The 18,484-nt window shown below is 46.9% G+C and overlaps 1 protein-coding gene across 2 annotated transcripts in view; it reads right to left on the bottom strand.

The window, feature by feature from the left end:
- AFAP1L2 (actin filament associated protein 1 like 2) overlaps positions 1-18,484 on the bottom strand; it is a 54,277-nt gene that overhangs the window by 13,058 nt on the left and 22,735 nt on the right. The window contains exons 2-6 of one of the 2 annotated variants that reach the window (XM_039385127.1): positions 14,359-14,487; positions 13,765-13,842; positions 9,134-9,225; positions 5,272-5,362; positions 1,485-1,568 (exon numbers count right to left, since the gene is read on the bottom strand). In XM_039385127.1, coding sequence (XP_039241061.1) covers positions 1,485-1,568; positions 5,272-5,362; positions 9,134-9,225; positions 13,765-13,842; positions 14,359-14,487 — 474 coding nt within the window. The remainder of the gene's footprint in view (positions 1-1,484; positions 1,569-5,271; positions 5,363-9,133; positions 9,226-13,764; positions 13,843-14,358; positions 14,488-18,484) is intronic. The other variant, XM_039385128.1, reaches the window with a different exon arrangement.

Genomic DNA, 18,484 nt, shown 5'->3' with positions numbered 1-18,484 from the left:
GTAAGATTTGGGCAGCATCTGTGTAGGGTTTTGCATTCTTGCCCTACCAAACAGCACAGAGGAATATTGTTAAGTTACTCTCACTGGAATTTAATTTTGATTCTCACCATATCTTAATATCTACATAAAAGTAATATTATCAGATTGGTGCAAATTAAAAAGAGGAAAAGCAGTCAGAAAAGAGACAAAGAAAAAGAAAGACATTAGGAGCTCCGGTGAAATACATTTCAGTTGGGTTTATTTGTTCTTAAAAGGAACTGAGATGCAGTAACAAAGCTACAGCCCCACTGAAATCTTACTCTATAACATCCCCTAAGTGATCAAAGCTGCATCAATTAAACTTATTAAAAAGCAAATACTCCCTTTCAAAGTCTCTGAATGGAGCACACTACTGCCTCACTATCTCCAGCTCTCCATCTTTTATGGGAACCTTTATCCCCTTCCATGCATTCTCACTATGCAGACCTTGTCCACAGGCACCCTGTGCAGAAATTCAGATGAAGTAAAAGTGTTGAAGTTTCTCAACCCTACAAACACCAAGAAGCTGAACCTCTGCACTGTTAGGGACTTTTCCTTATGCAGCAGCAACGATGCCTAAGGGAACCTCATCTTCTAAATCTCCCTCCGTATCAACATGGGGCTATTGCTAACTGCCCCTCTGGCCCCTTTTGGGAGTCTCTGGTGTCCCTCACCGAGGCATAAGGTCTCAGGTTGCCACCTTTCTCCTGGGGAAATGGCAGTTTTCTTCCATGCTCTCAGTGAGAGTCCTGGCTGCTCTTTTGTGCATCAACCACAACCACAAGTGCGGTTCCTCAAGAGATGAGCTCCTCTCTACTTGAAGAGCTGCAGTCGTTGCTGGCCTGGTGACACTGCTATGACCTCATGATGGAAAGGCATTTACCAGGATGTGTAACAAGGCAAACTGGGCCAAACTTTGCCTGGGTGACTTGAGACAACACTGTGGTCACTACTAAGGCTCATGCAGTCCCATGTCATCAGTGCAGCCACGATCTTGGGTGTCTTTACCTAAATCCACTTCTCCTTTTCTGTTTGTCTTCCCATGGCCTCCCAGGGAGCGAAATCAATGCCATGATGCAGGAAGCTCCAACCCTCTCATACACCCAAGCTGCCTCTGCCCCAGCAGAGCACCTTCAACCATTCACCAAACAGCTACTCGTCAATACAGCCAGTGTTACCACATATCAGCTCCACATCAGTGACAGAACCAGCGGAACAAGAGCTAGGGAAGTTCTCTTCATTGTCATCCTGAGCACAGGGAAAGCCACAAAAAATAACACCTTGTGTATGTAACAGGCAGGGAGAGGGGACAGGTGGTTACCCTCCATGCAGGTAATAGGCAATGCCAGGGGGAGGTACCTGATAAGCTTTGCTAAAACTGAGTTGTTGGGGATTTTTTCGTGGTGTTTTTTTTTTTGTTGTTGTTGTTAAAAAAAGGCACTTTAGGTTTGGAAAGCATGCCATACCCATTGTTATTGTGGCATAAATAACGCCCTCAGTAACCTGCAACCCTGGCCTGGGTCCAGCTGCAGCAAGCCTACCAAAAAGACCTGCACAATCAAAAGGAAAGAGAAAGGGAGACAAAGAGAAAAAGGCACAGATAAGCAAATGCAGAGAACAAGGGCGTCAATTCGGCTCAGCTCCCGGGCTCCCCTTGGCCAGTGAGGCTGTCCCATCCCTACACAACATATGCAAGGTGAGACTTCAAACAGGGACATTTTCAACCCATCCCCTCAAACAAGGCGATTCCCTTTAAAATTGAATCATTGTCATGGTAATTAAAACCAGCCAGGGCAGAGGAGCTGTTTCAGCCTGAATAATTATTGCTCAGTTGGCAGCCACAGCCGCCCCTTGCGCTTTCACTCTGCTGCTTATCGCACCCTCCAATTATGCAAAGGCAGCGATAACGGTTTAACACATTTCAGCCCAGGAGGGGAGGGAAGGCAGCAGCATTTGCGGGAGCTGTAAAATGAAAGGCAGAGGCGTCCCCAGCGGAGAGGCGGGAATCCTGCTGATGAAAGAGGGACTGCAAGACCCAGCGGACTCGCCTGCCTGCTTCATTCTAATTAATACACCCACAGTTTGTTACAGTGCCTCGCACTCCCACCTCTGATGCTGCACGAAACCTCTATCTCCTCAGCCCATCTGGAAGCTTGCTTTGATGTCCTTTCTTGGCAGTGACCCCACTTATTTTAGTGGTGTTCCTATTTTTGTTTGATTTCACTACGCCCATTTGTTTGGGGACATATGGGTGTCTTCCAAGGCTCATGCTGTAATACTGTCAAAAACAGTATTGGAGACAGACTTATTACAAGACCATGTAGTGACAGGACAATGGGAAACGGGTTCAAATTGAAAGAGAGTAGATTTAGATTAGATATTAGAAAAAAATTTTATACTGTGAGGGTGATAAGGAACTGGAACAGGTTGCCCAGAGAAGCTGTGGATGGCCCACCTCTGGAAGTGTTCAAGGCCAGGCTGGATGGGGCTCTGAGCAATCTGATCTGGAAGGTGTCCTTTTCCACAGCAGGGAACTAGATGATTTTTAAGGTCCCTTCCAACTCAGGCCATTCTATGAAACATCACCAGCAGCTCCCTGGACTGCTGGCCCCTTCCCTATCCAGCCTGTGGGGAAAGGGGTGAGCACAGAGGGCCTGGGGGGTTACTGGGGTCAGGCTTTGGCATCTTTGGCTAGGGCAAACCCATGCATGTTCAGATTGCCTTTTAGCAACAGCAATCACACCAAGGTCCCAAGGCAGTTTCTAGCAATGAGCATCACTCTGTGTAGGACAGGTACAAGGTTCTATCAGCATCTGATAAGTCAATTTGTGCTTGCTGAAACAAAGGGCAGGACAGGGACCTGCAGGTTTGCCCATGCACCGTGGGACTTGCAGCCTGATCTCAAGGCAAACTGGGGCACCAGCATCCACCCAGCATCGCTGCACAGCCTCCCCTCTGCACAGCACAGCACACTTCACCTTCTCCCGAGCCCCCCAGCCTCCTCCTGCCACACACCTGCTGCTCCACATCTTTCCCTGCTCCTTCTGGCTCAGCCCAAGGCACCACCTCAAGCATGAAGCTGCCAAAAAGCAGAGAGACTCTCAGTGACACAATGCTGTCTTCCTTCTCACACAAACCACCTTAAAAACCACCAGCATTGTAGTACACCTGGAGGTTCCTGTGGGAGGGACCTGCTGGGGCCTGCAGAGGGGACCAGTGGCTGAGCAGTCACAGGAGGCAAAGGCACCACACATCTCAGTGGTGAGAGACTGCCTGGAATCCTACATCCCATCTCTGCTGGCTTCACAGGCTCCTATCTACACTTACAGCTGTGACACTGCTCAGTAAAACACTGAGCCCACTGGTACAACAGCAGTTCACAGCAGCCCCAGACTGACCCACTGACACCCACAGCTGCCTCATTTTGAGAGTGCTCCCATCATATGGGCTTTTCTCTCTTTTTGCAGGGCTCTGATTTCCCATTTCCTTAGGCATCTGACTGGCCTAGATTTCAGTGGATGGTGGGTGTATTTGCATCTCTGAGCAGCAGGTTACCAAGCAAAAGCAGAGGTGGAAGCTGTGTGTGTGCTTATCGCTCCTGCCAGCCAAGTCTCTGAACCGAGGGCAAGTTTATGGAGCTGCCTGGATAACATAAGCTGGGTATCCCAGCACATGGATCCATGGCTGTACTCCAGCTAATATGGCATATGTCTTTTTATACCATGGTTCTTAACACATTATCCACTTCCCCAATGTGCAGCAAGGGAAAAAACCCCTCCGTTTATCTTACAGTACAGGCAACTGGGACCTCCTACCATGGGGATGAGGCTGCAGCACCCTGTGCTGCCCAAACTGCAGGAGAGCTTCACCTCCTGTGCCCTGTGCATCACAGCCCTCACCTCAAGCCAAACAACACAGAGCATTTCAGCAAAGCACGTGGCAGAGCTTGGGGGACCTCTCCTCTGCACCCCAGCCATAATGAGCCTGTATCTTTTCTCACCTAAGCTGGTCTTGTTCACTGCTGTAATGCAGTTGCAGACAAAATGGGAAGGTTCAGTCAAACAAAGATCTTTTTACATCTCTCTTGTTTTGTTTAGCACTGTAACTCCTCATGAGAACAGTGACCCATGCTGAGATATGAGCTGTCCTGGAGTGCAAGGTGCTCACAGGCAGTGAGTGCTGTTCAGATACATCAACCCTCGGCCACTTTAAATAGTGGCACAGCTGGTGCTTCCCTGCCAGGGAGCTTCAAAGCTCAGTGGTGCACACTGAGGCTGGAGAGGACTCGGCTTCTCTCACAAGCAGCTCAGACTCAACAGCCAAGGGTTTAGATCCAAAATCTTTTATCCTTAACTCTCACTTCTTTGCTTGCCTCAACTCTCCCCACTCAGCTCTGCCCCATGCCATGCACTCTGCTGCAGACGAGGCTGAGGAGCAGACATTGCTTCTGCAGTAGAGCGATACAATGTCTCATTTGTGCTTAAATGGATTATAAAGCGATGAGAAGATCAGCTCCCCTATCAGATCAGAGGAAGGCAATCTCTCATGAAGGGTGTTCACCAAAAGAAGGATGCAAGAATACATCTTAAAAAGTGAGAATCTGGGAGCTCAGCCTGCATGCAGCTGTTTCCTCCAGAGGGATGGGGAACCCACAGGGGACAGGTGTGGGTGGCACTGCTGAGGACATGGCTGGAGGTGCTGACCCAGGCAGCGAGTGTGTGCAGAGCGAACACACACGCTGCCCCCTCACATGGAGCATGGCTTTTTAATCCAGTGTAAAGATGGTTAAACTGCCACAAGAGACAGAGCTGAATAAAGAGCCAATTATAAAAACGGTTATCACTCCTCACAGACCAACAGAGCCATGGACTTTGAACCCCAAGGGGACAATTAGAGCACTAGGACATGAATGCAAGCCACCACAGCTTCACCACTCACTCCTGAATAGAAATTTGTGTTTGACTACAGCTTATCTGCCAGAAAAACATCAAAAGAGAACCTGCAATGGTTTTACAGTGATGTTATATTGACCCAAGCATACTACTTCTACAGGAAAGTTAAGATTTGAGTAATTCATTAGTCTTTGCTTTCCAACTAGCATGAGATCTGTAATATCAAGTGTGATGAGCAGCAGAAAACAAACTTGTCACATAAGCTGCAAGAAACGTCTGTGCTTTCATTTACTCATTCTCATAAACCTCAAGTCCTCCATCTCCCACATGAACCCCTGCCCCCAAGAGTTTTACGATATACCATTTACAGAGATGTCATATGGCTCAGCCTCTTCATAATATCCCTCTGGGGATTCGATCTTGGGGACTGGAGGTTGTTTTGTTTCGGGAATCTGCAAAACAAATACAGAAAAGAAAAATTATTTAAGGTAAAAACATGTCCTGGAAAACAATGGGGCACTCCTTGTCCTTTGTTTTTTAGCACTCAAGTGCATCCCAGTGGATGAGATCTTTTAGATGTGTACACCAGGATGTGGTACAGTTAGCTCAAATATAAAGAAGTTCTTTGAAATTACTGTATAATTGTGTCATAAATGGTACTTTCTTTCATACTGCTGAAAGCCCTGCAAAGATCAACTCACAGCAGCAATTGCAACCCACTGGCCTTACCATGAACTGGGGCTTCTGCCTGCTGCACTGACCCCCCCTAAGCTGCTCATCCTAACTGGAGATGATCCCCTGTGCTATGGATTATTTTATCAGGGAGAACAATTGGTGCAATCTTGGCTTTACACTGAAAGTGCAGCCTGAGCAGTCACTGATCATGACTCCAAGTCTCTGACTGATAGCAGTCAGCTAAAAACCTCCCCTTTAGGAACTATATCAGGAGTCTTTAATTGTGCTCTGAACAAAAAATGAAGGAAATGGATAAACAACACTGATGGAAAATAAGCCTTTGAAAAGAGTCCAAGTTCTGGAAAATCCCTGTGGTGCCTGCCAAACCCCTCCCTAAATACAAGCAAGGACTGGCAGGAAAAACAGCGCCTTGATCCTTTAGAAATAACAACACATGAGAAAAAAAAAAGTGAAGTTAAGAAATTATCTTTCTACTTTTCAGGTATTTCACATGTTGAACATGAGAGCAGTCTAAGGCAAGATCAATCCATTTGCAGCATGCCAGTATCATCAAATGCAAGTTCAAAGCTGCCCATCCTGCCCTGTATATTTACACCTGGACATTTACACCTTCCTGCTGCTGGTGCCCAGAAGCAGAAAGGAAGCTTTGAAGGAAAAGGTTTCCTGTCAGCAGCACCCTGGGAAGGGAAGCTGCTGAGCCTGTGGGAGTGAGGAACCCTGACCACACCAAAGTCATGCGTCTCTGCTCCCACATGGGCGAGCTGCCCCTGGCTCTGCCAACCTCCCAAACTTCTCTAGTGTTTTGGATCAAAAACCCCTTCTTATGTGGGTCTGCCAGATGCTGTGAGCAGACTCTGAGCTTGCATTCTGGAGCCACTGCTGGAAAACATCTGTCCTCCAAAGACTTAAAGGTTTAGGAACTTGTCCTAATGTGTTAAATTAAAGAAACAAAAACAAACCCAGTCACTCCAAGCTTTACTTAATCCCTTCCTTGGCCAGGGAACGTGTCTGTAATTGCCATCTGTGGTGGCCTCCTGAATGTAGCCAGCTCACATTCTGCTATGACCATAAACAAATTGCCTACACAAAGAAACACTGTGGGTTTATTTGACACCATCCCACAAGTGTCAGGGAAGGGGTTGCTCTGTTTTGTTTTCTACAGACAATGGAAGCCAACAGGGACTAGGTGGGACTGCACCTTAGCTGCCCCAGAAGCTATTTTTTTCTCTTCTCTTTCTCTAAAAGTGTGGAGTTGTTTTCTCTCTACCTTAAGTCAAAGGGTATATATTGTATCATTTAACCATGCTGGCCCTTGCAGAACATGTGCCTGTTGCATTATGGCACAATGAGCATGCAAATATAACCACCTTGGGCATCTGCATCCGCCCCGTGTGACTTTCTCTGTGCATGGCTGTGGAAAGCAAAGGAGCTGCTGCAGAAGAGAGGTCACCAGTGTCTGAGCCACAGCCTGTAGAACTCATTGTTTTAAGGTTGCTTTGGGACAAAGCCAAAGAAATTAGTGGGATCCAGCTGGGCCACCCCTGTTGGGTTGGCCATTGACTGCTGGTGTCAGTGGACACCAGGGACAATCTGCTGTGCAGAGCTTTATCACCAGATTTCTCCTATGTCTCAAAAGACAAGTGTACAGCAACACCACAGGGTGCCTTAGCATCACCAAACCACAGAAAACTCCACAGAGCTAAAACAGATCTAATCTGAATGCCTCTCCTAAGCTCCCAGTTTCTGTGTAAGGAGTTTACTCCCTCCTCCACCTCTGCTCCTGTCCACACTGGAAGCCGCAAATGCAGATAGGGAGAATCCATTTTCCCACAACAGCAATTTCCACACGTTAAAGCTCTCCCCAGCCCTGCTCCTTGAAGGACACTCAGATACCTCTGCTGCCAACAGCTCGCTGACACTCAGATGCTCACAGCAAGGAGGTACATGACTGCTGTATCCAAGGAGGGTTAGCTCTAATGGTAAGAAGGTGGGAGAAGGTCGTTCCCAGCACAGGTCTGTGAGAAGACAGATGGCTTAGGTACCCTTCTCAGCTAAGGTACCCTTCTCAGCTAAAATCCAGACTATCTTTTTCTAATTCCCTCATTTAACTTCCTGATTGCCCAATCAGAAAGCTGGGTTGCACCAAGCACAAGTAAAATGCCTTGTGCACACCCGGCTGCTGCTTCCTCAGTTGTGCTTTCCTTCCACCACTCTGCTGTCCTCCTGCCCACCACAAAACCCAGAGCCAAACAACGATTCCTGCTCTGGTCACTGCTCCCAGGCAAATCCAGCTCCAGTACTGTATTTCCAGCCAGCTGTGTGGGCAGAGCCCTCAGGGGTTGGAGCAGCTCCCAGCAGGCAACCACACTGCATCCAGGGGTTTGTCAGCTCATCCCATCCTACCCCTTGCTTTCCCAGATTCTCCAGCTGACTCCAGCTGAGGCATAGCCCTCTGGGTAAAAGTCCTGGGGCCTCACCCTGCCCTCCTTCCTGGGAAAGGAGCAGATCCTCCTTTGTGGTTGATGGATGCACCATCCCATCCTCCTCCATGCCTCCCCCTCCTCCCCATACATATACTCCCTGCCCTCCTTTCTTTTCACATCCTGAAATCCCAGCTACAGCAATTCCTACATTGCATCAACTACCGAACAACATCATCCAGGGTCTCAAGGATGACCTGTGCCTCTCTAGGACAGCCAGGCTGGCTGGCTGGCATGGAGACAACATCTCACTGAAACCTGATGGTGTTTACCTGATTTATAGCTGCCCTACAGAAAAATCCACAGTGCCAGAAAATCCTCCTTGCAGACCTGTGGGCTGTGCAACCAGCATAACATAAGCACCCAATGCAGAGACAGCACCAGGTGCTGCAACTGTAAGCAAACCTCTGGTAATGGCCAAACGGAGGAAGACTCTGCCAGCAAGGGAGATCCTGGTACTTCCCAGGGACCACCCCAGCACCCTGCAGCTGAAGGATTTCTGACTTTTACAAGTTCGTGTCAGCAGTCCAGGCACAGCTGCTTTACCACTCAGGAGATTTCCAAAGCAACAGCCAAGAACCACCGTCACCTTTGTTTCATTGAAAATCTCACTTCTCCTTCTTTGAGCCTGGATTGCCATGCAACAGATATGGGTCTCCCCAGCGGGAAACACAGCCCTATTTTCTCAGTACTCCTGCGCACTCACGGGAAGCTCAAGGCTCCCACAGCTACCTGCTCCATCTATGCACAAGCCTTGGGAACCACAGGGGTTTCTGGATGCCCAGCCATCCCAGGCCACCAGCCAGCTGCAGCGCCTGCACCAGCCACACACTGACTTGCAGTCTACATAAAGATGGAACATACAGCGGAAAACCCCTAGTTCAATATTTTATTACTATTTTTTAAATAAAGCTCACCAGGACTCTTTGCCTCACTCACTCCCGTGGGCAGAGGTCTCTCCATCCAGCCATGCTGCACAGTGCATGACAACAGTGAAGCGTCAAGGGGTTCAGATCCCCGGGAAAGCAAAGGATGTACAATACTTACCTTGGGAGGGGGAAGGTCTGGCAGGCTCTTCTGAGGAGGTGACAAATGCAGTCCTGAGTCTCCATTGGTCAAGGAGTTTCTCTGATCCAGCACTGCAAGCCAGAATCACAATTATACTGATGACATGTGGCACCTCCCAGCAGAACACTCGCTACCCTGGGCTGTGCTGGAGCAGCGAGGTGCTATTTCAGGAGGAAGCACAGTGACAATTACAGGCAGGGCTGCAGGGCCACCATGTCATTTCAGGCCATAGCCAGGAATGTGACACTAGGAGACCCAGCAAAAGAGCTGACCTCTGGTTTTAGGGCATGTTTTTCCTTCTGTGAAGGCCCGACCCACTGCTGAGACTTTAAAGGGTCTTGAGAAGCAGCATGGGCAGACACTACACAGTATCTGGAAATCCACGGCACTTTAGTCCTTGTTAGCTCTATCCTTGCTGCTGTGAGCAGACAGGTTGGTGACTATCTGCTCCTCTGCTGCCTTTCCCAAAAACTGGACCTAACACCACCCAGCTCCCAGGGCAAATTGCAAAGGTGGCTGTCTAGCTGACTACACAATGACTTATAAAAGCCAGCCACAGAGTAATCGCTGCTGAAGAAAGAGCTGCTCTTGAAGCAGCCCAGGCCAAACATGCGAAAGGGCACATGGCAGCACAACTGCTCCAGGCAATCCGTGTCTGCCTCTGGAGGGTCAGATTTTCCAAGCAGCTGAATGCAGAGTGATTCAGTAGCTGGAGTGGCACACTGAAGGCTCAGAAAACTTGTGTTCAGCCCCTCTTCCTCCACCACAGAATCCTTGGGTGGTCTCAAACTTAAGTGCCCAAATCCCACGACCTCTGAGATACTGCAATGCTCGGGAACAAGTGAAGCAAGGCACAAATGGTTGGAAATTTATGGACCTTGAAGGCATTATCTTGTGCAGAGGGAAAGTTCCCTTTTACAGTGTCTGTCGTCAAATACCTTAGAGAAATGAGGCTAAGGTAACCAGATATTGCAAGTCCAGTAAATTAAGTAAGGGAATTAGCTCCAAAATCTGGAGTGAGCTGATGCTGCAGCTCCCCAGTCACCTGCTGATGCTCCAGCCACATTCCTTGGGCACACACAGAAACCACCAAGACATCACACAGTGCCCAGCAACAGTCAGCACTGTGCTCAGAATATATGAGCAAGAACTTTGCTGCATATTTCTAGGCTTTAAAAATAGAAGCTGAAAACCACATTACTCTGTTCATGGGGCTAGGAAGCCACAATGACAGCTCTGCCCTGCCAGGTTGCAGCCTGCAGCGCCTGGCCTGATGGCACAGAAGTCCAAAACATGTCTCTTGTGACAGATTTCTCCCTTTGATGCTGGTCATCAGCACTAGCTGACTTGTCATGAGGACATAGAGGTCCACGGACGAACAGACACCGTCTCTAAGCAGCTCTTTGCACCCCTCAAGTAGGGCTGCTGGATGCCTTGTAAAGTTCACACTAAAGCAGGTGAGACTGTTCAGAGTAAAGCAGGTGAGCCTATGACAACAACTGATCATGGGGAGATCCACCTACCAAAATACCCCATGATTATACTGCCAGAGTCATACCTGCAGGCTGCTGTTGCAGGTTGTTGGCCTTTTCTGTAAAGGAGCAACAACGTGGCACTCTCAGGGCAGACACCTTCCATCAACAGCAGCTGCTGAGGCCATTGCTACTTTTGTAAACACCAAAAACAAGGTTAAGATTTCCTAAAGCCACAGTGGCTATTCCCCAAAAGGGGATTATCTCAGCACTCATGGTTGTCTACACAGGGAACTTTTTAGGGGCCTCTGCCTTTTTTGAGCAGAGAGAATCAGACAAGTCAACTCGCATCCACCTGTGTCAGGCAGAGCCTCCCCTGCTCAGCTCCAAGGAGGAGAAATCATTGCAGCAGCAAAAAACACTGTCAAACCCTTCACAAGTGGTGTCCATCTGTCCTTGATTCTCCAGAAAACCTAGCAGTCATCCCAGTGAACCTCACTGTGACAGGAAAATGCTGTTTGATTTCTGTACCAGCAGTTCCTCCTCCTCCTCCCACCAACCTTGGAGCATGAGATGGAGACCACAGTTTCAGTCCTCACCCTGCTGGAAACCTGCCCACCTCCATGGACACATGCCCATGTACTCCAGCTGAGGAGCAGAGCAGGATGAGACGGAGCTTTGATTTTCAGGGTCTCTGAAAGAAGAACTGCCACTTTAATCTTCATCCTGACAAGACCCCTGGAAGATGTTCCAGGGTTTTCTGCTCTGTGGTGGCAGAGGGCAGCTATTGCTGTGCCCAGTGTATGAGGACAAGCATCCAATGCCTGCCTTCAGTACAGAGAGTCTACACAGCAAATGCTGTACAGACCCCTTCCTTCTCTGGCTACACATGCCAGCGCCACAAATTACAGGCTGTTTCCTTACTGGGATGGGAGGGAAGGAGTATTTTTCCCTAGATGAGCACTAACACTTTGCAAGTGTCCTCTGATAAAGATGTCTCTCTAAAACCTGGAGTTTGGAGAGAATTTAGAAAAGAGAAGGAAAAAGAAAACCCAGCCAAAATCCTGCTAAAATTCACATCTGTACTAACTGTGCTCTCTGTGTGCTTATCTGTGCTCTCTGTTCTTTGTAAAACTGAATGTTACCTGGTATTTGGGCTAAGAGTCCACCACATCAGTCCCACCTCCAAGACTCCTGCCCCAGTGCTGACTTCCAGGAGATAGCATCTGGCTCACTGAATAGCCCTGTGGACTTACAGAGTAGAGACTTGCAGTATTTCTCTAGTACATGAGATCAAGTAAATGATGGTGCCTTCATCACCCACAGCAGCAAATTCAATTAATGTGCCACAAAAAGGCACCTCAAAAGCAGTGTTGTGTTCAGCTTAAATCCTTATTGATGAAATTGCAAGCAGATACAGAGAGCAGTCAAATACAGTTTTTGCAGAGATAGCATATTTTGAAGTTTGGAGGTGGGACTTCTGGACCTGATGTACTATCACTTTGGAAAGCACTTCACCCTATGCTGCTATAGCACACTTGAGCACAGCTACTGTGATGAAGAAACTCTGTGCAGGGCACAAGAGGTCCTGTTGGCCTCAGCCAGAAAAGTGTTCTCCCCCATCCCATTACAGGCCTTTGATGCACAGACTGGCAGTAGATGAAAAGGGTAAAGGGAGCTGCAGAATCACGGGGAGATCCATATCACATCCCTATCACCAGTGGGCACCAGGGTGCACCTTCTGCTAGACCTGAACCTGCAGGCACAGACCTTTCCATCCAGTTACAGAGGCAGGATCAGGGTGTACACCCAGCTGCAGCTGTGGCTAAGATCCCACACATGTGTCTCTTAATGACTTCAGCATTTCCAAATAACTCAGAAATTTTACTTGGAATAGGGAGGTTGTTGAAAACAGAGAAAGAGAGAAGTGCCAGGTCCCACAGGGAGTGATGGAGTGGGCAGACTCATGGCCTTGATAGGGAAAAGTCTGAAATAAAAGAACCTAAACCTAAAAATAAAGTTTCTGAAATTTGCCCTGTGTTTCAGCATGGCGGATGAGTGCAAGCCTTGCTTTATCCACCCAAATGAACTTGCATAAAGAGATATTTCTGTTGCTGCTCAAGCATTGGGTGCTACCGGGAAGCTGTGTGATCCTGTTATAGAGCATTACAGCATCACCCAAAGGGCCCTGTCTGGAGATCATGCTGGGGCTGCATGTGTAATCTGGGAGGACATCCTGTCTTCAGGGGCATTTGAAGTTAACCCAAATTCAGCTGCAGGTAGTTTAAAGAACAAAACAGAGCAAACAAACAAAAAACCCCACCACAAAGCAACAAAACCAAAACAACTGCGGAAGTGGAGCAATCCCAACTATTGCAGGACCAGCACATCAACAGCAGGCTGCATAGAGGCATCCTTGTCTCATCCCTTTTGATTGGAAACTCTGGGGTAGGACCAGCCTCTAACTAGGAGCGCACTAAGGACGTGTGTCACTAATAATCGCATTCCACACAATTATCAAGAACAACTTTCACGATGAACTTCAAAGAGGAAGAGCATTTTTAGACAATTATGTTCTTCGCTGCATTACAAATTCAAAACCTGGCTAATCTAAATTGGAAATGAATATTTTATCTAGGTTTAATTTCTTGGCTTGTACATCACGGAACTCTTGCATCCCTGGGAGATGAAGGTACTCTGCCTGTGCCGATGGTGAGGGTGCAAGCTGTGCCCAGGAACTTGCTTCAGGGATGACACAGAGCATCTGGGCCAGAGCAGAGCAACACAGCAAGAAGACACATGCTTTTTGAGGTCTCAAAGAGGTGAAGTGACTTGTTTCATGGCCAAAGAAAGCATGAAGGCTTCTTTAAATATTTCAGCCACTGGAGCTTCAAGCCTTAGAAGGCAACATTTTTATCCCAAAATAACGACCTCCAAAGTGCTACTTCCAGGAATAACCTCACAATGCTGGCAAGGACCACTATTTCCAAGAGAATGTTACAAAAATGGCAGTCCTTCCACACCATCAACTGCACCAGCCCTCAGAGCTGCCAGAGCACCGGCAGAGGAAGGCTCTAACTGTGTGTGCCTTCATCACCCTGCTAGACACGATGCAACCATTAATTTTTAGCTCCCTACCTTTGTCTTGATTGTCTTGGTCACCCTGCTGTTTATGGACTGTCACTTTGTTCATATAAATATACTCCTCATCGCCACCTGCAACCAAAGGGAAAAGTGAACTCTATACCCACACGTTGCTTTTACAGTGCTAAGTTTTTCCACAAAGACAGATGTAAAAAGTGTCTCCACTGAGTACATGTGGGGAGAGAATGTTGGTTAAGAAAACGTGCAGGAAAAACCCCAAGCAATAATAAAAAGCTGAAAAAATTAAGTGCTTTATAGTCAGGAAATTCCGTAAGTTAAAATTTCTACTTAAACATTAACTTGGCCAAACAGTACATCCTGTGTATCTTACAAAGTGGATTAAATAAACTTAAGATTTAATATGGAAAACAGAAAGGATCAGGAATCTTGAGAATCCTTTGCTTGTAAAGCTGGACACATAACTATAGTAATTTTACATAAACAATTAGAGGTCACTGCAAAAATAAACTCGATTTCATTTTCTCCATGTCTCTGCTTCCCACCAGCCTCCAAAAAAATGCTGCTCCAAGACCCTGCAGCAATTCCCATGACAGCCCACTGCCCCATCCATGGTTTTCCATGCCATACCACTGGACTTGGTGTAGACTCGCAGAAGGTCAGACAGGAAGCTTTTCTTCACAACAGCAGTGCTGCTCAAGTTCTCCTTGTCCAGTATCCTCAGAAAATCTTCAAGCTCTGTGAGAAGCTGCTCGAGAGCTACAACAGAAACAGAGACAACTTTTGGCAAAGCAGTTGAGTTGTGTGTCAAAAGAGGACATACATTAATTCCATGTGTTCTGAGACTCTTTGCATTTTTCTGCCCAGAAATAATTCATATTTAATTTTCCAGCTTGAGCCCTACCTCTATTTTTGGAAAGAAAGTGGGTCCCAAACTGAAAAAGTCTCCGACTTCCCTTAGTCTGTTCATACATCAGTGAAATCCTATGTAAGTACCTATTCTTCTTCCAATAGGACTTTTCCCTCAAGTGGGAAAACCTGAGGAACTCTGAGCATTTGGGCTGAGATTACATGAAAGCAGTTTGCAAGATCTTGATACCTGCATCGTGAGTCCTGGCAAACATCACTCAAGCCTCATTTGGCTTGGGATCTACCAAAGCCCTGCCTTTTGCTTCCTCTTTCTAAGCCTCCTCCTTGCCTGGGAGGGATGGGGCCCTGGGCAACCTGGTCTAGTGAAAGGTGCCCCTGCCCGCAGAAGGGAGGTTGGAACCACATGATACTTAAGATCCCTTCCAGCACAAACCAATCTATGATTTTTTTATTCATCCTATGATTATTTCTCTCTCTGTATTGATTTGAAAATGTTTATTGTGTGTGTCTTCCAAAAAGAGCACAAAAAATTTCCCAAAACCCCAGCATACATAAACCACAATTCAGAAACTTCTCAAGCTATCTTGCTTGGGTAGTGGCATCACAGATCATTGTACCATGTGGAACTTAAGACAGCAGCATCTCACAGAGCCTCGGGAAACCCTGTTGTACCAAAGACATCCCTGCATACCAGAAACAAGCAGCTGGGACACACCAGCACCAGCAGCTGAGCCAGGCCAATGGGTTTGTTTTCCTCCCAGGGAGGTGCTACACATCTCTGCCACCAACAAATCACTTCTCTGACAGGGCTCACACTGAAGCAACAGACGTTTAATTGCTTGCTTTTGTTCACACCAAGGTTTATCGCGGGCTAATTAGCAGCAGTGGCAGGAGCCCATTCTGAAGAGGAAATAACAGGGTATTATGTGGAGAGAGAGGAAGCACCGGCGCAAGAATGACAGTGTGTGGGAAAAACAGGCCAAACCCAGCGGGGACTGTTCCTCCCCTCTGAAGGCTCCCCTGCTACCCTGCTCCATCACTCCCTGATGCTGAGGATCTGTGGAGGAGATGGGCAGTGAAGCTTGGGTTTGACACCACCACGCTGCCAGCCAGGAAATGACTCCTCAGCACTCCACCAGGGAATGTGACTTATGGATAGCTTAACTGGACAATGCTCCATTCCCTTTACTTACAGCATTTCCACACTGTATGATCCCATGATACCCCTAAGAGTCACAGTTCACACCAATGAACTAGGAAAGTGTCAATATTTTGGTTTCATAATACAAAACATCAGAGTATCTCTAGCTCAAAGAGCTATCACCTCCAAAGTCACAAAGAACATTTGTTAAAGGACAGGAGATAGACATCACCTTCTTACTCCCCCATCTCTAGCCACGAGGCAACCTTTCCTTGGGTGAATACAAGTTAGAAAATTGATAAATACAGCACAAATTATACTGTAAAGGTTTATGTTGCTAGACACTAATTGAGAAAACTTGCTACTGCTCTCAAATTGTATTAATCTTCACTAGCTTGACTGTAAAAGTCTAATGACTCCAGATCAATCAATAACAGCTCCAGAGGAACTGACCAACTGGTAGTTACTCACACTTTGTTTCATACCCTCTACACCAAATTAATTCTCTTTGGTCTGATTTAGGATCAGTAGGGAGTGGAAAACACCTGCATCGTGCTGTGTTGACTTGAATGGTTTTGCTAGCTGCTGCTCTGGCCAGAGAAAACAAGCATCACTTCAATAAACAGCAGCTTTTTTCCATAAACTGTGAGGAAACAGGTAGTATTTGCTGACAACAATATTAGATGCCACTGATACCATTAAGCAATGAACTGTGAGATTTGGTGTTAAATCTACTCATAACTGGCTCCTCTCAAACTCTAGGGTCCCTGTTTCTTTTAAGTTTAAGAAAACCCCACTAGGGGAAGTCACAGCCTTGCTATATTCATCTGCTTCAGTGGCCCACTTCAGAAAATTTAAATTGAAGTCAGTTCCTGCTGGTCAGGCCAGCTGGACAGGACGTTTATGTGTCGGGGTGATATCAGAAGAAACAGCACAAAGAACACCTAACCTGAATTTGAAGCTTCAGAAGCAGGTCAGCTCCCAACATCTGCTCACGTGGATGTCACGACAGTGGGTTTGCAGGGAAGGGGGTACAATTCCCATTCCCTCTTCCACCCCCACGACTGCAGAAAATGACTTTATTCTTCTCCCAGGCATCCACAGCTAGAGCACACACAGGGCTGAGTGCTTATGAATAGCACAGCCCATACAGTAGGTTACATTTTCCAACCCACCAAAGCTGAACTCAGGCTTCTAGAGACTCAAAGCAGCTCATTTAGGATGTGATCCTGGGGCCACAGAGGTCAGTGGAAAGACTCTGTCAGCCTTGAATGGATTCAGAGTTCAGGGACTCAAGAGAGATTAATCTTGCTCTTCTGCAGCAAGAAGCAGTATATAAACCATCTGCTCCTATGCAAGTATCTCACTGATCTCAGCTGGACATTCCCAATCCAAACCTGATACCTGCAAAAACAAACCACCACTGACCATTCCTTTTCTTATATCAGAGCTAATAGCACAAGCTAATACTTATCAGACTGATGAATGTGGGAAGTAAGAAGAACTAATACGATGAGGGCCTATAAGATCTTCTGTGCAAGCAAGCATCACAGCAGGTCCCAGCAGGTCAATAGGATTAAAAACAATAGAGAGCCCTTATACATCAAATGATCTCAGGATTTCAAATGCTGGAAGTTACTGATTGATCTCAGCTAAAGACCTATCGTGCTGTGGTGATGATGTATGGAACATGCTCATGGTAAAACCAGGTTGGTGGTTATCCAGAGCAGCCTGAAACAAATGGTTCTCCCTCTGAGCTGCCCTGTTTTGCTCTCCTTACCTTAGCAGTTTAGAAACGAGAGCACATAAAGAGGTAATCCCTGTAGCTAGGTTTGCTCTGCAGGTCAATAGTTGCAGATGCGAGGAACATACTTGCAAAATCAAATGGCTGTGAGCAGCAGGATGAGAGAATCAGAAGTAGACAGAAGCCCAAGTCACAAGGCAGTGCAATTCTTAGAGGTGCTTTTGTGAAACCTTTTTCCACAGCTACATCACTCTTCTCAACTCTCATAGCACTTCTTTGTAACTCAAGTAATCTTTCTGGCACCATCTCAAATAAATACATCCATACCATTTGCTAAAATTCATTTTGCTTCATGGAAAACAGGAGATTACCTCTAAGGTTAAGACTGTCAGAAGAATTAAGAGGCTTGGCCAAGGTCACTGTGAATACCTGTACTGAGTCCAATCCTCTCAAGCCCCAGGATATGACCTACTCCAATTTCTTACAAAGCATGGCCACAGATCTGGGGTACCATTAGAAATCACAGCTCATGTCATGTTCTTCTCCACGGCAACAGGCATCAGTAACTGGATAAAACCCATTAGGATTTCACAATGCACATTGGAGAGAGGTGTAGGAGCATCACAGTCACTGGAAAACCTACAATTTGCATCTGCAGTGAGTGGATGATCATCATTGAAAGGAGTGTATTTTAAAGTGTATAGAAATATCACGTCTTTACTGATGTAATAAGGACTTACGGGGGGGTTTACAATCAGAACTACCAACTCCTTCCTCTTGCATGAACTTAACTGGATGATGAGATATGTTCTCCCTCCTTTTACTCCAAGACAATGCAGCCCTTTTTACAGAAACTCCTGGGCTGCCTCTGCCCACTGCAGACTCTCTGGGTTTGAAGTCTGCAACTTTGGTCACAGCAATAAGCAAAGAAATGCTTTAAACACAACTGATCTGTTTCAACAGCAATTCAGTGGCAGTAGGGAGAGCACTTACAAGGGCTT

The sequence above is a fragment of the Pipra filicauda genome, unplaced genomic scaffold (genome assembly GCF_003945595.2).
Source record: "Pipra filicauda isolate LSUMZ 115617 unplaced genomic scaffold, ASM394559v2 scaffold397_size650280_pilon, whole genome shotgun sequence".
Classification (NCBI taxonomy): Eukaryota; Metazoa; Chordata; class Aves; order Passeriformes; family Pipridae; genus Pipra; species Pipra filicauda.
The sequence above is the reverse complement of the archived record's forward strand: the minus strand, read 5'-3'. Positions and strand labels throughout refer to the sequence as shown.